Genomic DNA, 19,802 nt, shown 5'->3' with positions numbered 1-19,802 from the left:
AAGTCCCTTCATAAGCATGGTAAATGTTTTTGGTTTGTTTGCCAGGAAAAATCTCTCATTCTTATATGATAATTTGTCTGATAATACAAATCTATGTTTATCAGCATTTGCCCTCAGAGTTGTGAAGCTATTATTGTACTGTGTTCTCACTTGGCGACTATTGAGAGGTTCGCCATCAGACGAACTGTTATTCCTTAAGGGTGATCTGTCCCATCTTTCTGGCTGTTTTTTTTTTTTTTTTNTTTCTGGCTGTTTTTTTTTTTTTTTTCGTTTAAATATACTCAGTTAGTGGTTATCTGCAGTTTTGCACATAGTAATGTATTCAAGAGTGAATTTTTCCAAACAAAATTATCCTGTGTGGGATTCATTGTGTTTCTTAAATCTGTGGTCTCATAGCTCTATTAATTTTCCTATATTTTTTCCCCAAAAGATGAGACTTTTTTTAAACCAAGAACCAAATAAACCTGAGACAAGTCACCGTCGTATGTCTATTTACAAATGGGCAGATTTCCTTCTAGTGCATTCATTCACTGCATGTGGACTTTTTTTTTGAGTCCTATTTTTACATGAACGTTTCTGTTTCAAGTCTTGTGGCCCATTGCTCACATGATCCTAGAAATTTACCTGACTTCGACAAATCTCAATTTTAAACCATGCTTCTTAGTCATTCTTTCTAGTTATTTTATAATGGAAAGTGTCTTTCTTTTTGAAAAGAATATTAAAATAAGTTAATATTTCATTTCCTATCCTTGGCATATTTTTACTTTTCAATATGAATTGTTTTGAAAAAAATGTTAGAGATACGTGCACTAAAAAAAAGATAAAAAGATTTTGTTATATTTTCACTTCATGTGAATTTTTCATTTATCAAATTAATAGAGCATAGATTACAAAAAATTTCTTGAACTGGTTGTCAGTACAGTAGAATAACTTTCCTCTATTGCCACACAGGAAAGCAAGGCTTTCACTCCCAAAAAGAGTATAGACTCTTTCCCTCTCTCATTTTAAATAGACTTCAGGTTCACAGCAATATTAAGCAAAAGTACAGAATTCCCATGTATCCCCTGCCCTTACAAGCTTGTAAGCACCCCACTATCAACATCCTGCACCAAAGTGGTATATTGGTTACAATCAATGAAACTACATTGGCATGTCATTAAAATCCAAAGTTTATGTTAGGGTTAAATCTTGGTGCTGTACATTCTGTGAGTTTGGAAAAATGTATAATGACATGTATCTACCAATATAGTGTCATACAGAATAGTTTCACTACCCTAAAAATCTTTTGTGCTTTGTCTATTCGTCCCTCCCTTCCCATAAGCCCTGGTAACCAGTAATCTTTTTGCTATCTTCTTAGTTTTACTTTTTTTCAGAAAGTCAGATAGTTGGAACCGTGTACTATGTAGTTCTTTCAGATTGGCTTCTGTCACTCGATACTATGCATTTAAGATTCTTTCATGTATTTTTATGGCTTCATAATTTATTTTCTAGTGTTAATATTTCATTGTTTAGGTGTACCACAGTTTATTCACTCACCTACTGAAGGGCATCTTGTTTGTTTCCAGATTTTGGCAGTTGTAAATAAAGCTGCTATAAACATCTCTGTGTAGGTTTTTTTTGTAGACTTAAGTTTTCAACATCTTTGGGTAAATATAAAGGGATATGTTTGGGGGATTATATGATAAGAGTATGTGTAGTTTTATCAGAAATTGCCAAACTCTCTTCTAAAGCACTATAAAATTTTGAATTCCTATGAACAATTAATGTTCTTGTTGCCCCATATTTTCACCAGCTTTTCGTGTTACTAGTGTTTTAAATTTTGGCCATTCTAATAGTTATGTAGTGGTATCTCATTGTTTTAATTTGCATTTTCTGAGTGACATGATGTAGAGCATTTTGTTTGGTGAGGTGTCTGTTCAGATCTTTTGTGCATTTTTAAATCAGCTTGTTTGTTTTCCTATTATTGAATTTTATGAGTTAATTGTATATTTCAGATAACAGTCCTCTATCAGATGTCTTTTGGGAGTATCTTCTTCCAGTCTATAGCTTGTCTTTTCCTTCTCTTGACTATGTCTTTCATGACCAGAGTTTTAAATTGTAATGAAGTCTAGCTTATCAATTCTTTCATTAATGGATCATGCCTTTGGTGTTTTATCTAAAAAGTCAGTCATATTCATGTCCAAGTCATTTAGATTTTCCCCTATTTTATCTTCTAGGATAAAAGTTGTATATATTTTTGGCATTTAACATTTAGTCAGGATTCATTTTATCTTTTGAACAATGTAAGGTCTGTGTCTAGATTCCTTTTTTCCACACGTGCATATCTAGCTGTTCCAACTACATTTGTTAAAATGATCTTTTCTCCATTGTATTGCTGTGGCTCCTTAGTTAAACATCAGTTGTCTATATTTATGTATGTCTATTTCTGGGGTCTCTATTCTATTCCACTGATCCTCGTTTAATCTCTTGCCAATACATACTGTCTTGATTACCACAGCTTTATAGTAAGTCTTGAAGTTGAGTAGTGTCAGTCCTATGACTTTATTCTTCTCTTTCAATATTGTGTTGGCTATTCTTGGTGCCTTTAAATTTCCTTCCACATTTTTCTGAGAGCACTATTCTCAACATTTTCTTCATGTAATAAACTTAGTCAGATATTTGAAGGGTACGCATTATCCGTAATAAAGTAACGACTAATATTTGTTGAGTACTTATTAAATTCTGGGAAAAATTCAATTAATCCTAAATTAAACAGATATGTTATGTAATTATCTTCATATTTTAGATGAGAAAACCAAGGCCAAGGGAAATGTAAGAAAATTCCCCAAGGCAACTTAGGTAGTAAATAATGGAATATGATAGTCTGCCTCCAAGGGGCATAATGTGGTGTCACCTTCCAGTACCTACAGCATGAATTAACTTTCAGCAAGGAGATTCTGCAAATAAACCAGGTTATAGAGGTGTAAATTCACTTAAATTGAACATTTGCTGATTCTGTACTATATACCAGGGAAAATTCTAGGTAGTACATTCTCAAAATAATGATAACGAAGCATTTTCTCTTAATGAGTTCATTGTGTAGAATGTCTTATAATGAACAGACAAGTTAAAATAAAATAGCAGCTTTCTCCAAAATAGTGTCACACTGGAATCAACCTAGATGCCCATCAGCTGGAGAACAGAAAGACAAATTATGGCATCATCATGCAATGGGATATTATTCACCAATAAAAACATGGGATATGATGATAACAAAGTTTTGATATCTCTCTCACTTACAGATCTTACTTGCTAAATCTTCATGTTTACTTCCTATTGAAACACTATCATAGCTCTTCTGATTAATTTAGTAGTGAAAGAATAATCTTTCTTTCTAGGCTTTAGTTCCTTGCCTTGTATTTAGGTTAAAAATTCTTACTTGGTGGTCACATGTACCCTAACAAAGTTACTACTCTCAGAATTTTCCCAAAATAAGAGTCTTTTTATGTTCTGGGATTATGATTCACAAGATTGATGCTTATCTCTGAAGGCTTTAATGATTTTTATTCTTTTAGCATTTCTTTCCAATATACTCATGTATTATAGGTTGTTAGCTATGACACCATAAATATTTTGACCTATTTTTAATCATTAAAATTACTATGAATATTAGTATCTCTCAACCTCAGTTTTATTTGCTTTGCTCTGGTGCCTATCCCCAAAGGTATAAAAAGGAATTTAATACTCTATCACACAATATTACGCCTGTTAATTAAGGGAAAATGCAAGAAGATATAATTGTACTTCTCAATTGCAGTCAAACACTGAATTAGCCACAATGATGACTAAGAGATAGCTCAAATGATTATCTCTTCAGAGGAACTCTATATTTATATTAGATGATTTCATTTTCAAGGAAAAATTAGTTTATATCTATTTTCACAAGAAGAGCTGACTATACTAAATATATACGCACACAATACAGAAACACCCAGATTCATAAAGCAAGTTCTTAGAGACCTACAAAGAGACTTAGACTCCCGCACAATAATAGTGGCAGATTTTAACAGCCACTGTCAATATTAGACAGATCAATGAGACAGAAAATTAACAAGGATATTTAGGACTTGAACACAGCTCTGGACCAAGAGGACCTAACAGTTATCTTCAGAACTCTTCACCCCAAATCAAGAGAATATACATTATTCTCACCACCACATTGCACTTATTACAATATTGACCACATAATTGGAAGTAAAACACTCCTCAGCAAATACAACAGAATGGAAATCATAACAAACAGTCTCTCAGACCACAGTGCAATCAAATTAGAACTCAGGATTAAGAAACACTCAAAACTGCACAACTTCATGGAAACTGAACAACCTTCTCCTATATGACTACTGGGCAAATAACAAAACTAAGGCAGAAATAAATAAGTTATTTGAAACCAATAAGAACAAAGATACAGCATATCAGACTCTCTGGGACACAGCTAAAGCAGTGTTTACGGGGAAATTTATAGCACTAAATGTCCACAAAAGAAAGTGGGAAAGATCTAAAATCAACACCCTAACACCACCATAAAAAGAACTAGAGAAGCAAGAGCAAACAAATTCAAAAGCTAGCAGAAGACAAGAAATAATTAAGATAAAAGCAGAACTGAAGGAAATAGAGACACAAAAAACCCTTCAAAAACTCAATGAATCCAGGAGCTGTTTTTTTTTGAAAATATTAACAAAATAAATTGACTGCTTGTCAGACTAATAAAGAATAAAAAAGAATCAAATAGACACAATAAAAATGATAAAGGAGATATCACCACTGATCCCACAGAAATACAAACTACCATCAGAGAATACCATAAACACTTCTATGCAAATAAATCTAGAAGAAATGGATAAATTATTTGACACACACACCCTCCCAAGACTAAACTAGGAGGAAGTCGAATCTCTGAATAGACCAATAACAAGTTCTCAAATTGAGGCAGTAATTAATAGCCTATCAACCAAAAAGAGCCCAGGACTTTTCACAGCCAAATTTTAACAGAGGTATAAAGAGGAGCTGGTAATATTTCTTCTGAAACTATTCCAAACAATAGAAAAAGAGACTCCTCCCTAACTCAGTTTATGAGGCTAGCATCATCCTGATACCAAAACGTAGCGGAGACACAACAAAGAAAGAAAATTTCAGGCCATTATCCCTGATGAACATTGATGCAAAAATCCTCAATAAAATACTGGCAAACGGAATCCAGCAGCACATCAAAAAGCTTACCCACCATGATCAAGTCGACTTCATCCCTGGGACACAAGGCTGGTTCTACTATGCAAATCAATAAACATAATCCATCACATAAACAGAACCAATGACAAAAGCCACATGATTATTTTAATAGATGCAGAGAAGGCCTTTGATAAAATTGAACAGCCCTTCATGCTAACAACTCTCAATAAACTAGGTATTGATGAAACGTATCTCAAAATAATAAGAGCTATTTATGACAAACCAACAGCCAATATCATACTGAATGGGAAAAATCTGGAAGCATTCCCTTTGAAAACCGGCACAAGACAAGGATCCCCTCTCTCACCACTCCTATTCAACTGGAAGGAGTTCTGACCAGGGCAATCAGGCAAGGAAAAGAAATAAAGGATATTCAAATTGGAAGAGAGGAAGTCAGATTGTCTCTGTTTGCAGATGACATGATTGTATATTTAGAAAACCCCATCGTTTCAGGTCAAAATCTCCTTAAGCTGATAAGCAACTTTAGCAAAGTCTCAGGATACAAAATTGATGTGCAAAAATCACAAGCATTTTTGTATACCAGTAATACAGAGCCAAATCATGAGTGAACTCCCATTCACAATTGCTACAAAGAGAATAAAATACCTAGGAATACAACTTACAAGGGATGCAAAATACCTCTTCAAGAAGAACTACAAACCACTGCTTAAGGAAATAAGAGAGAACACAAACAAATGGAAAAACATTCCATAATCATGGATAGGAAGAATCAGTATTGTGAAAATGGCCATACTGCCCAAAGTAATTTATAGATTCAAATCCCCATCAAGCTACCATTGACTTTCTTCACATAATTGGGAAAAACTACTTTAAATTTTATATGGAACCAAAAAAGAGTCCATATAGCCAAGAGAATCCTAAGAAAAAAAGAACAAAGCTGGAAGTATCATGCTACCTGACTTCAAACTATGCTACAAGGCTACAGTAACCAAAACAGCATGGTACTTGTACCAAAACAGATATATACACCAATGGAACAGAACAGAGGCCTCAGAAATAACGCCAAACTTCTACAACTATCTGATCTTTGACAAGCCTGAGAAAAATAATCAATAGGGAAAGGATTACCTGTTTAATAAATGGTATTGGGAAAACTGGTGAGCCATATACAGAAAACTGAAATTGGACCACTTCCTTATACTTTATTCAAAAATTAACTCACGATGGATTAAAGACTTAAACATAAGACCTAAAACCATAAAAACCCTAGAAGAAAACCTAGGCAATACCATTCAGGACATATCCTTGGGCAAAGACTTCCTGACTAAAACACCAAAAGCTACTATATAAACGGTTTGATAGGTTCTAGAGTAGTGAAATAATGGCAAAGCAGAGAAAGATGCAGCCTGCATAACTTGCTATTCAATATCTCAAAGTTGAAAGTTACTTGTATTTTAAGGGAAGCAACAGCATGTGTAAGGGATGCAATGAAAAGTCCCTTGTATAAGACAATATCCAACAGGTAAAGCTCACTTAGCCAGCACCTGGACATATGGCCAAGCAGTGTTTTTCTAGTCTGCTTTGTGCATGGGCATTGACCTCCTAGTAACAGGTTTTTGTGCTAGAAATAGGAGGAATATTCTATGGAAATAATTATGAATATTTTGTATAAATAATTATATATCTGTAGTCTCCTCACTGAAGAAACAAAAACTTGGAATTCAATATTGTTTACCTGAGTAAATCATTAATTTTGAAAAGAGTAGATGTAAATTTTATCTGCTTTTGCAGATGAATTGCTGGTATAAAATTAATAATTTTTGTGTAGGTTTGATTTTCACAGAAACAAATATTTTAGTTGAAGTATTTTAGTTAAAAATGGAGTTAGTTTTTCTTTTATGGCACTGTTCCTTTGTACTGCTGTTTCTTTTTCCCCAGATAATGTTCATTTAAAATATATATCTTTTCCTTTTCTTTTTTAAAAATAGTAACTCAAATACATAACAAGATGTCAAGGAATGCTGCATATTAAAAATTCTTAATTAGAGTTATAAACATTTGTGAAAATTAGATTATTTATAGATGATATCTATAAATTCTTGAGTTTAGGACTCTTGAAACTTGAATGGTAGATATTTGTATTTATTTTACTATCTCCCCTTTTATATTGTCATTCTTTTATTTGTTGTTTATGAATTATAAAGTTTAACTCATACTGCTTTTATTTGTAAATATTTTACTAAAATTGCTATCAATTACATGAACTACTTTATACTGATGATTTTGGCCTTTAGAATATCTGATTGATAAAACTTAGACTAGAAAAGGTAATAACTATTGTTATTCATTGAGTTCTAGAATGTAAAATGTGCTATATTGACCTTAGTTTGAATTCCCTATTACAATTTCAATAAAAATCTTTCAGTGGATGTTATATTTGATATATCAATATTTTGACTTTCAAATATTGTTTTTAATTAATTAGAAAATTTATGCAAACATTTTGTTTCAATCTGACTAGTATAATTGAGCAATATAACAGTATCCTTCTCTGTCAATATCTTGCCATATTACCTGCAAAGCAGATACAATGTCCTGTGGAGAATAGGAGTTAGGAAGAAGTTCAGGTTAGTGATCTACTCCATATTGATTATTTCTGCATCAGTTCTTTTTGTCTGTTTTTGTCATACTGCTGAAAGTCCATAATTTAAAAAGAAGTTGAATTTGAAATTCAGAAAAAGTATCTTCCAAGTAGATCCCATAAGGAGAAGAGTCATGGAGACCTGCACGTCAGCCTTTTAACATAAATTGCACTTTGATTTTATTGTTATAAAAGTTAGTATCACTAAGCATAGTGTCTCTCATTTGTCAACTTCATATAATTGCCTTAAATTTTTATGTGTATGTTTATTATCTTACCAACTGGCAATTAGTGAGAAAGTATAAGGTTAAATAAGGGGTAACTCATTTTTAGCTTAACTTTTCTTTCCTTCAATCATTTGAGTGTGTTAATAAAGCACAACAAAAAATTAAATAAACCAATCATTTTGTTGAGCACAGACTTGCTATCACAAACTCTATTTACAAATTTGGTTAGTTTTGCTATCATATTAGTTTTAATATAAAGTTTTTTCAATAGTAGCTATGGTTTTCATAGCACCCTGAAGTGTCACATTACATTAATTAGTTTTTTGAGCTCTTGTTCTCTGAAGCTTTTCATGTTAATGATTGACCACAGGAGCTATTCTATAAAATATTAAACTGAATTAAGTAAATCAGTAATTTACTTATCTTGAATGACATAAAAATGTTGATATCCTAGAGCTGGACTGTACTTGCTCATGAGAGCTAACAGGCAACTTTTTGGAAATTTTGCAATCCATTTGTGAAATGCAACAATTGCCAACGGTTGAATAATATAAACTTATTAAGTAATTAATATTAAAAGGATATATATTCAAAACTTATCGTGAATAATTATTTTTATATAAAGTAGCATTATTTATTGTCTTGAGGTGGTTCATCTGATCTATAGTATCATTATGGTAAAAATACCATATAATGGAGCATTATTGTGATTCTGTTTTCAACTTCACATTCAGTGATTTCACACTGGTAGCTTGAAAGAAGGAATGGTGGAAGTGATTATACAACATAGAAATTAGCAAATGACATCAATCAGGACAGATTTATAATTTTTGTTCATTGTCTTAGTAAAGCTGAAATATGTTTCCATTTTTTTTAAATTTATTTGAGGGGGAATTTTGCTCTTTCACCCAGGCTAGAGTGAAGTGGTGCGATCTTGGCTCACTGCAACCTCCGCCCCGTGGGTTCAAGTGATTCTCCTGCTTCAGCCTCCTTAGTAGCTGGGATTACAGGCGCATACCACCACACTCGGCTAATTTTTGTATTTTTAGCAGAGACAGGGTTTCCCGTGCTGGCCAGGTTGGTTTCGAATAGCTGACCTCAAGTGATGCACCCGCCTTGGCCTCCCAAAGTGCTGGGATTACAGGCTCGAGCCATTGTACCAGGCCAGAAGTTTCAGTTTAATGAATAACATTTGTATAAGGGCAATAAATAGTTTAACAGTAAATCACATACTATATCAATTACAAAAAAATATTGGGAAAAGTATTCAAAGATTGGTATGGAGTTTCATTTGCCATATTATAATTTAATCAAAACCATACGTTGGCTAGAAATACAAGGGTTCAGCAAAAATCACTGAAAGTATTCTGTGAGAATTAGTCACCTATATGAAACTCATAGTAAGAAGTATCATATATTTTATTATAATTTATAAATTATATGCTACACATCTTTTATATCAGTACAGTTTATAATAACCTGATGTATTATGTATTTTTTCAAGAGACACTTCTTAAATATTTACCAGCACACTCTCATTGTCACCACTACAGTGTTGGTTGAGTCACCTATATTTTCACTTTTATTCCACTCTACATTGTGGATTGTTTGAGTTTGGATTGTGTGAGCTCCTCTGCTTGGTTTCTTTTCTTTTGGGTTTTATTATTATTTTTTGCATTCTTGAACTCAAAATCTGATATCATTAGCTACTATATATTTTAACAGCTTTATTGAGATTTAACTCACATATTGTAAAATTAATCATATAAAGTGTATAATTCAATATTTGGAGTATGTTCAGAGGGTTGTACAACCACTATCATCTAATTGTAGAACATTTTGTCCCTCCTAAAAGATACTTTGTAGCTATTAACAGCCAGTCCTTATTTTTTCCTCCTCCCCAGTCCTAAACAAGCAATAAGCTACTTTCATTATTTTTATTTTTATTTTTTTGAGATAGTTTCTCACTCTGTTGCCAAGGCCGAAATGCACGGGCACAATCACGACTCACTGTAGCCTCAACCTCCTGGGCTCAAATGATCCTACAACCTCAGCCTCCTGAGTAACTGGAACTACAGGCATATGTCACCATGCCCAACTAATTTATCTATATTTTTGAAGGAATAAGGGTCTCACTATGTCTCAAATTCTTGGGCTCAAGAGATCCGCCTTCCACAGCCTCCCAAAGCACTGTGATTACAGGCATGAGCCACTGCACTTGGTCCCATTTCTATCTATATAAATTTACCTATTTTCTACATTTATAAATTGAATCATACAATATGTGTTTTTTATGTCTTTCATGGAACTTAATGTCTTCAAGGTTTATCCATGGATGAATCAATACTTCATCTCTTTTTATGGTAGAAAGATATTTCTTTGTATGTTTATGCCACATTTTGCTTATTCATTTTTCAGTTCAGTGACATTTGAGTTCTGACTTTTTAGATATTACCAATATGCTGCTATTAATATTGATGTTCAGTATATTTTGTGTGAACTTATGTTATCATTCCTCTTGAATGTGTGTGTTTGTGTGTTTGTGTGTGTGTGTGTGTGTGTGTGTGTATATGACATATATATATGTCATATATATATGTCATATATATATATATGTCATATATATATATGTCATATATATATATATATATATATATATATATATATATATATATACATGATGTTGGCTTACCAAGTCATCTGGTAAGCCTATGTTTAACTTTTTGTTACTGCCAATCTGTTTTCAAAGCAACTGCATTATTTTGCATTCTCACCAGCAATGTATGAGGATTCAATTTTTCCAGATCCTTGCCAATACTTGTTATTTTTGAATATAGCAATACTAGTGCATGTGAAGTAGTGTTTCAGTGTGATTTTGATTTGCATTTCTCTAATCATGAATTATATTGAACATCTTTTCTTGTGCTTGTTTGTCATTTGAACACCTTCTTTGGAGAAATGACTGTTCAAATATTTTGGCAGTTTTTAAATTGGGTTATTTGACTTTCTGGTATTGAGTTTTGTTTCATATATTATGGATGTAAGTCCTTTATTAGATGTATGATTTTCAAATATTTTCTCCCATTTGTATGAGATGTCATTTCACTTTTTGATGGTATTATTTGCATCATAAACATTTTAAGTTTTTGTGTTGTTCAATTTATATTTTTTTCTTGTATTGCTTTTAAGTTTCGTGGCTATAACTATGAGGACTTTGCCTTACCCAAGGTCACAAACATTTGCTTTAAGTAACTTTGTACAAATTTTGAGTTTTGGCTCTTACATTTACATTGGTCATTTATTCTGATTTAATTTGTATTATGGGTTGAGGTAGGGACCTGACTATTCCTTTGCATGTGGGTATATAGTTGTCCTGACATTATTTGTTAAATTCTTTTCCTACTGCATTGTTTTGGCATGTCTTTTAAGTTGAACTGAATAAATGTAAGGCTTTATTTCTGAAATCTCAGTTTTATTCCACTGATCCATATATCAATTCACATGCCAATACCACACTATCTAATAAAGACTTTAGTGTAGTAAGCTTTGAAATTAAGAAGTGTGTGAACTTTTTAAAGACTATTTTGGCTAATCTTGTTTTCTTGAATTTACATGTACATTTTAAGGCCAAATTGTCAATTTTCATGAAAAGCTATTAGTAATTTTGGTAGTGATTGCATTGATCCTGCAAAATAATGTCTGAATTATTGCCACCTTGACAATATTGTCTTATGGTCTATAATAAGGTGTATTTCAGTTTATTTAGTTCATTTTAATTTTTTTCAGCAATGTTTTATAATTTTCAGTGTATAGCTCTTATACTTTTTAAAACTTTATATCTAAATTTATTCCTAAATATATCAGTGTTTTGAAACCCTTATAAAAGAAATTATTTTTCCTGCTTCATTTTCAGATTGTTTATTGCTAATTAAAAAATATAATTGATTTTTAATACAGACGTGAAGTCATTTATTAGTCCTAAAGTTTTTTAGTGGATTCCTTAGAATTTTCTATATATGTGATTATATCATTTGCAAGTGACACACAAAGCATCTATAAAGATAGTTTTACTTGTTTCTTTCCAATTTGGGTGTGTTTTCTTTCTTTTCCCTGATTAACTTCCCTGGCTAGATTCACCAGTATGATGTTAAATAGATGAGGCTAGAGCAGACATTCTTGTTTGGCTTCTATTTTAAGAGGAAAGCATTCAGTCTCTCACAGTTAAATAAGATGTTAGTTACAGGAGGTTTTTGTAGATGTCCTTTATGAAGTTGAGGAAATTCCTTTCTATTCCTAATTTACTTAGAATTTTTATCAAGAAAGTACATTGGTTTTTGTCAAATGATTTTTTTCCTGCATCTACTGAGATAATCATATACTTTTGTCTTTTATTGTATTAATATGATATGTTAAATTAATTCATTTCATTGTGTTAAACTAATCTTCCATTCCTGGAATAATTCTACTTGATTGTGGTATATGATAAATTTGTAAATGTGGTTGGGTTTGGTTTGCTAGTGTTTTATTGAGGTTTTTTTGTATTTATATTCATAAAAGATATTATTCTATATATCTGTGATATATTTGGTTTTGGTATCAAGATAATGCTGGCCTCATTGGATAATTTGGGAAGTGTTTTCTCACTTATTGCTTTAAAAGAGTTTATGATGAGTTCCATTGATTCTTTGAATGTTTGGTCTAGTGAAGCCATCTGGACCTGGGCTTTTTCTGTGCATGAAAGCTGTTTTAATTACTAATTTTGTCTTCTTACTTGTGATAGGCCTATAAAAATATTTTTATTTTTGTCAGCCAATATCAGTAATTTAAGTCTTTTTAGGAATTGTTAATTTTATATTATTAATTCTAATTTGTTGACATCACTTGTTTATGGTTTTTTTGTGATTTTTTAAAATTTTTATTTTTGTAAGGTCACTAATGATCTTTCTTTTATTCCTAATTTTAGTAATTTGACTCTTTGCTCTTATATTTTATGTAAGTAGAGCTTAAACTTTGTCATTTAAAAAGTTGTTTTCAAATACTGCTTCTGGTTTTGCTGATTTTGTCCATTGTTTCCTACTGTCATTTGTTTCTCCTCATTTTTTACATATTCTCTCCCTTCTACTTGATTTTAGTTTAATCTTTTTCTGGTTGCTGGGTAATTGTACTAGTGGATAGAATTAGAATTTGAGTTTTCAGCATAGGAAAGGTGAGTTATTCTCTCAGGATTTAGGGGATAGGTCAGGAAGAGGCATATGTAATTATGTTTTTAGCTGTTTGGCCTAATGTGATTTCCTATATATAGTTGTTTGAATATGTTGCTTTAGCCACCACTACTTACAAGGACTACTGTATGTCAGAAAAATAAATAAAAAACAAAACTAACAAAAAGCACCAAGGGATTTACTTTTTGTTTTGCAGTGAGCTCAATCTGCTGGGGTTACTGTTCAAATAAACTCTTGCTATTTCATTGCATAATGATTTTGCTCAGATTAATCACCTTCTTGTGCTGTATACTGGCGTTAATGGCTATGTTATGTTACTTCAAATTATGTCACAGAGTCCAAATAAGAAGTGTGGGTGTATGTGTGTGTATGTTTGTGTGTGTTTGCAAGCAGGAAGCCCTTTCATGTTGCAGCCATGTAAGATTAACTTTATTATCTCATTCCAAACTTATTTCTTACTCATATTATCCATGAAAACTCTTTGTCCTTTGCTGTACTTCCCAGCAAAATGGCTTTTGCCTGGCTCCACTCCAGCCTATATCAAATTATATTTTTTTCTGGAATCGATTTCAACAGTAGGTGATATTTTCTCTGAATTCCTACAGTACTTTGCATATTTGTTATCATGGCCCTCAAAATGACAAGAGCTACCATTTGCTGAGTGTTCATTATATGACTAACAGTGGATTCCATCCTTTAAATGCATCATTTCATTTAATTCTTACAATTCTGTGAGGTGGGCTCTGTATTTTACAGGAGAGAAAAACTGAAATTTAGAGAAGTTTAAGTGATTTGCACAAAATATGCTGCTTCCAGGTAGAAGATCTAAATTTCACGTAGATAATTTCTAGAGCTCATATTTTTAACCTTTACCAGTTGTTGTTCTTTAGACCAATACTGATAGCATAATAAATGTGTTTTCTTTCCTAGGATATACAATAACCTGGGATAACTGTGTTATTTCTTTCATTTCTCAAATAACACCTTCTAGGGCCCAGCAACTCAATATTGTTTGGATGAATTAATAAATATCTAGAATTAAATTATCACAATAAAAATTTACTGGGCCTTAAAATTTATTTTAAAATAATTTAAGAAAGTTGTACTGATAGCTACAAATAACTCATTATTAGAACTTAAAAGATGGAATTTATGGGTAAGCATGATTTATTCAATATTAACTATGACAAATGTCTTCTCTTATGTTTCTTCAAGTTCTGTATGTAAGTAATGCATAAAATAGTGAAATATTCATTCATGAATTTTTGAAGTTTCCTATCTAGACAATTTGGTTGAAGTTATCAAAATATTTTGTTTTAATCAACTTTATGCATTAATTGCAAATTAGTTTATTAATCTTGTGGGATTTTGTTGTTGTTTTGTTTCCAGGATGGCGTAGGGGTAGATGAGAAGCTGTCTTTACGACGGGTAGCTGTGGTTGAAGATTTCTTTGACATTATTTATTCGATGCATGTGGAAACGGGGCCAAATGGAGAACAAATTCGAAAACATGCTGGACAAAAGAGAACTTACAAAGCAGTAAGTTAAAAAAGAAAAAAAAGAACATGCATTTTGAAATTTGATATTATGTATCCTTGTTAAAATAGGTTTGATAATTATAAATATTCTATCCTCAACATAAATTAGACAATATGATGGTCATGCGCAACATTTAAACTATAATTATTTTGGTTCTACGTTCACTAGTCTATTTCATATAGTTTATAGCTGTCTCTAGACTAATTTTCATATTGTTGCCATTAAACATGTATAATATGTGTAGTCTCAGTCAAATGCCCACAAATGGAAAGATATATTTGTATTATATATTCAGTGTGTCATAACATGCGAATTATGGACTGGAACCATAAGAACGTTAAGACTACCACAACTGTCAACATTTATTTTCCATCAAATCATATTAATATGTTTAAGTATTTTCTAGTTCATAGTAATAATGAAAGAATAAGAACATTTTATGTACTTTTCTTATGTCATCTTATATTCAATGTATTTATCCTGAAGGGTATGTATTTCTTAATTCCTAAGATAGGCTATTAAAAGATATGTGTTATTTTAATAGACGAATGCCCTTGAAAGTTTAAAAATGGAAGTACATGATGTATTTGTCATACATTTTTGTAAAAAGCAGATTTAATTGTTAGATATTGAAATATATATTGTCAAAATGAAGTAATGTATTATTTCTAAAGTTTCTAATTATACCTACAGTTTGATCTAGATGCTTTAATCTAGCTTTTATTTAATTAAAAACTTTATAAGATAATATTACTATAGATATATCATCCTATCTAGGAAAATTGAACAGTAAATTATTCTTCTCCTATATGAACAAACTGTACATCGGAATTAGTTTATCAGCAACAAGAATAATATCCTTTTTGAGAATTCTTATTGAATTTTGCTTTTGGCTACCTTTATATTAACTGTTTTCAGCTATATTTATATACAATATCAGTCTGGATCCATTTTTTTTTCAGATACAGAAAAATGTGTGAAATACTCAAAGTTTCAAATACAGGTACATATGTTTGAAAATTAGCTACTGAGCATAAGAAATAGCTTCTTTTTCATAACTATTTTTTGCTATATTGCCAGGGTCATATTGAATCTTTGTAGTTGCATAATAACCCCTAATACATGTATTTATCCCTCCTTCTCTATGGTTTTGTTTCTTGGCTGTTTCCAAATTGCATGGTTTGTGGGCAGGCACTATTGTAAGTTTCCTTACATAATTCTGCCGCATAAACTTTCTTTTGACTTACACATTCCAGGAGACATTCTTATTATGACTAATGATAATGACCTAGCTTCTTGAGATATTTTTATATAAACTAACATTACTGAATATACTCATTTCGCCTGTCTCCTAAACCAGGGTTATTCCTCTGGACAGTAATAGGAAAAAAAGAAATGTATGTTGATCTACTAATATCACTAACTGTGTAATCTTATAATAATGCATTTTCATGAAATAGCTACCCGAACTTAATAGGACTTTTCAAAAGGACTTTGCTAGGGATGCATAATTTCAGTTGTATTAAATGAATACAAACAAAAACCAAAGCAACAAGCAAAAGTCAAGTGACTTCATTGACAATAGTAGTGTGGCAGCCAAATCTGTTTAGGTGCCAAAAGCAATTTAAAATGATTTAATTTTTAAAATGCATTTATTATAGACCTTTAATCAAAATACAGAGTGAGTCAATGATTTAAATCCAAATCACTCGCCCCGTGTTTTGTTAAATAAAGTGTAGAGAATCTGATCCATTGCCATTATGCATGCTGAACACTTGCAATAAATTGGTAAACATGTTTCCATTACACATAATTTTGAATTAAAATGAGGAAGACATTTTCTACATTTTGGGGTAGGGATACCAACTTTGAAAGTGTACACAGAATCTGAAACCTCATCTAATCCCTCTTGATAATGTCCTGCTGAATATCCTCTCCTTTCCCAAGTTTTTTTTATTTCCACGTCTAAAGTGTTGTCACCTTTTCCTAATACCATGAAGGTTCTTTGTGGCCTAAACTCTTTTCCTTTGCTCCCTCTCAATTGAATTTTAATTGGGAAACATTTCCTTTTTATGCAATAAGAATTTATTGTAGGAAAGAAACAAAATACAGAACTGCTTGCAGTGCCAGTGAAACTGTGCATATGACTCTACAATGAACTTAAGTCTAATGCTAAAATTTGATGTAAGTGTTCAATTAATGGGGCATAAAGCTAAAATGTAATTTGAAATAGAATGATTTAGTGCTATTAAGGCCATAGACTATTGGGCCAGACTTCAATTCTTAATACTAATGCTGAATTTGGCTAGACATAGGCAGGATTAGCTAGATGCCTATTGCAATTATAATGGTTCCCATTAAGGTTAAGATTTCTTTCTAATTCTTAAACATTAGCTTAAAGAGCATGCATGATGATTATGTTTATTGACCTTCTTTTTCTCCTTTTAACTACATGGCCAAGAAACCATACTTATACAACTAATCATTAAAGTGTTTCATATTGTCTTAACAATATTATCAATAGATCTAGTGGTCATTTTATTTACTTTGCCTTTTTGCAAATCTTTCTATGTTTTCACTCTGCAGGAAATGGTGGTCCTTTAATATTGGATTAACTTTTGAATGCATTTGGTTTTTCTATATGCAGTATATCATTCCTTGAAATATCTAGGCATTTATACAACTTAAACTTTATTGCAATATGATTTGACTTTAGATAAAATTGGAGGATATGTATTTTATTACTCACGAGCTCTTGAAAATCCACACAAAATGACACATTTTAGGAATATGTAAAGGCTATCATCATTATTTTTTCAATCATTATTGAATTATATCTGTTAGGTGTTTTTTCTGCATTTGTATCTGTATACATAGTAACTGTTACTGGTACATTGTATGTGTTTCTTTCAACATATTTGTCTGTAGTCAACTCTTTGTTATATACATGAACAAAATGGAGAAGAAGTATGGACTATTCAATATTACTCATGTTTGAACTTAAAATATGTCCTTTTACTAAAAATTGAATGCAGTTATGGTTAGCAATTTGGAAAGTCACTTCAAAATTAATGATGTGACATTATAAAAATAACTTTGGATTGTGTTTTGTCTTTCAGTGTTTAACTCTTCTCAAATTCTGCCAAAACATCACCTTCCATGAATACATCACTGTTTTCTGGTTTTCTTTTATCAATTATATTATATCACAGGGTAAGCGAGTTCAGACACATTTCTTAAATTAGGGTCTAATCAAAGGGTTAAGTTTCAAAACTCTTTCTTGCTACGTGTAAAATAAGACTAACTGGTGGAAATCCAAGAACTAAGAGGAAAAGGCAGTGTTATCAATAGAGAAAACAGTCTGCGTATATCTGTGTACACACACATATACACACACAACTCATAGTGTGATATTGTAAACTTACATGTATTACTCATATATATAAAACTGCCAATAATTACATTCAAGTCAGGAGTGGAGAACATATGCTATAGCTAAAAGGAAATAGGCTGGAAGCCAGACAAACGCAGTTTCAAATTTCAAATCTAACACTCATTTCGTATCTGTACCACTTTTGGCAAATTATTTACTCTTTTTCTTTATATGGTGGATAATGATATACATTGTGTGCTAAAATGAATGAGTTACTATGTGTAAAGTGCTCGGCATATAGTAAACTTGTGAATGGTGTTATTTCTCTCCTTTATCCAGTCACTATTCATGTTCCATGAAGAATGACAGGCAGCAAAATTAACATAGCTCTATCATTTACTCTAATTATAATTATGGATCTAATTTCCTATGCACCCTCTGATGCCTCTGTTTGGCAGATAGCAATAGTAATAATTCTTCATGCATGCTTTTTGTGGTGCATCCTGTAGATGTCACTATCCCTGGAAGTTCACCATTTGGGTTTAAAGAAAGCATGAGGAAAGGCCAGAGTTCCTATGTTTAGGAGCTCTCCTGCCAGATGAAATTTGTGAGAGTTCCAGTTATTTCATTTGCTTTTCCCAAGATTAAATCTGTTAAACTATTTCAAATCAATTTTCTGGAAAAAACCAAAATTGGATCTTTCTTAAAAAACAATATTTTAATATGAATGGAATACTATACACTTGTCAGAGTGTAGAACAGTAACATATTCATGTAGCATCTCTATAGCCCTACTCTAAAGATTAACAAAGAAAATCTTTATTCTATCACATCTAGGACACTTAACCTTAAAACTCTAGTTAGCATTATTATTATTATTATTTTTTGCCTAGTTCTTTTTATAAATACCTGTTGGTTCACTGCCTTTATTACTAACTAGAATATTCTAACTGGCACCAGTTTCTGCTAGTTTGTTATGTAAAAATTCCCAGAATTTTTGTCAACTTATAATGAGACTAATGAACCAAATTTGCAGCCATTATGTTGTGGAAAAATAGCACTGGAGTAAAATTCAAGAGGTCTGAGCAATTCACTTAACCTCTTTGTGCATAAGCCACAGTTCGCTCACATATATGATATAATTCTATAAGACGGGTTTGTAGAGTGTACAGATCTTAACAGTGTTGAAATAGGGATTTATCTGTATACTTTTGTGATTAGTGCCAGGAAGGCTTTGGGTTCCAAGCACATTTTCCTTCTGTGTCATAGTGCCTCAAGTTTTACAATTAGAACTCAATCTCTTTGGGTTAAACCATTGACCCCTGTATCTTTATATAAAATCGAAATATTATACAAGAGAATGTAGAAAATTAATTAAGTTTCTAGGAATCATTAATACTGTATATGATCATTTAACATACTTGTTTCTGTCTCTCATCTCTAGCTGAATTTAAATCAAGCCAAGAGTGAGATAGAAAGAAAATGTGAGTCATTGGCATAGAGTAATCTATTGACTTCCCAATTAGCATAGGACCTTCCTGTTTTTTTTTTTTTTTTTTTTTTTTTTTTTT

The 19,802-nt window shown here is 31.7% G+C and overlaps 1 protein-coding gene across 10 annotated transcripts in view; it reads left to right on the top strand.

Moving 5' to 3' along the window:
• The window catches only part of NOL4 (nucleolar protein 4), a 372,161-nt gene that overhangs the window by 67,547 nt on the left and 284,812 nt on the right, over positions 1 to 19,802 (top strand). For 6 of the 10 annotated variants that reach the window (XM_017507140.2, XM_017507139.2, XM_037730921.1 and 3 more), the window contains exon 2: positions 14,709 to 14,858. In XM_017507140.2, the coding sequence (XP_017362629.1) occupies positions 14,709 to 14,858 (150 nt within the window). Of the gene's footprint in view, positions 1 to 14,708; positions 14,859 to 15,798; positions 15,862 to 19,802 lie in introns of all 10 variants that reach the window. The other 4 variants (XM_037730923.1, XM_037730924.1, XM_017507141.2 and 1 more) reach the window with 2 other exon arrangements.

The sequence above is a fragment of the Cebus imitator genome, unplaced genomic scaffold, assembly GCF_001604975.1.
Source record: "Cebus imitator isolate Cc_AM_T3 unplaced genomic scaffold, Cebus_imitator-1.0 Scaffold369, whole genome shotgun sequence".
Classification (NCBI taxonomy): domain Eukaryota; kingdom Metazoa; phylum Chordata; class Mammalia; order Primates; family Cebidae; genus Cebus; species Cebus imitator.
Note: the sequence above shows the minus strand (reverse complement) of the source record. Positions and strands in the feature narration are given on the sequence as shown.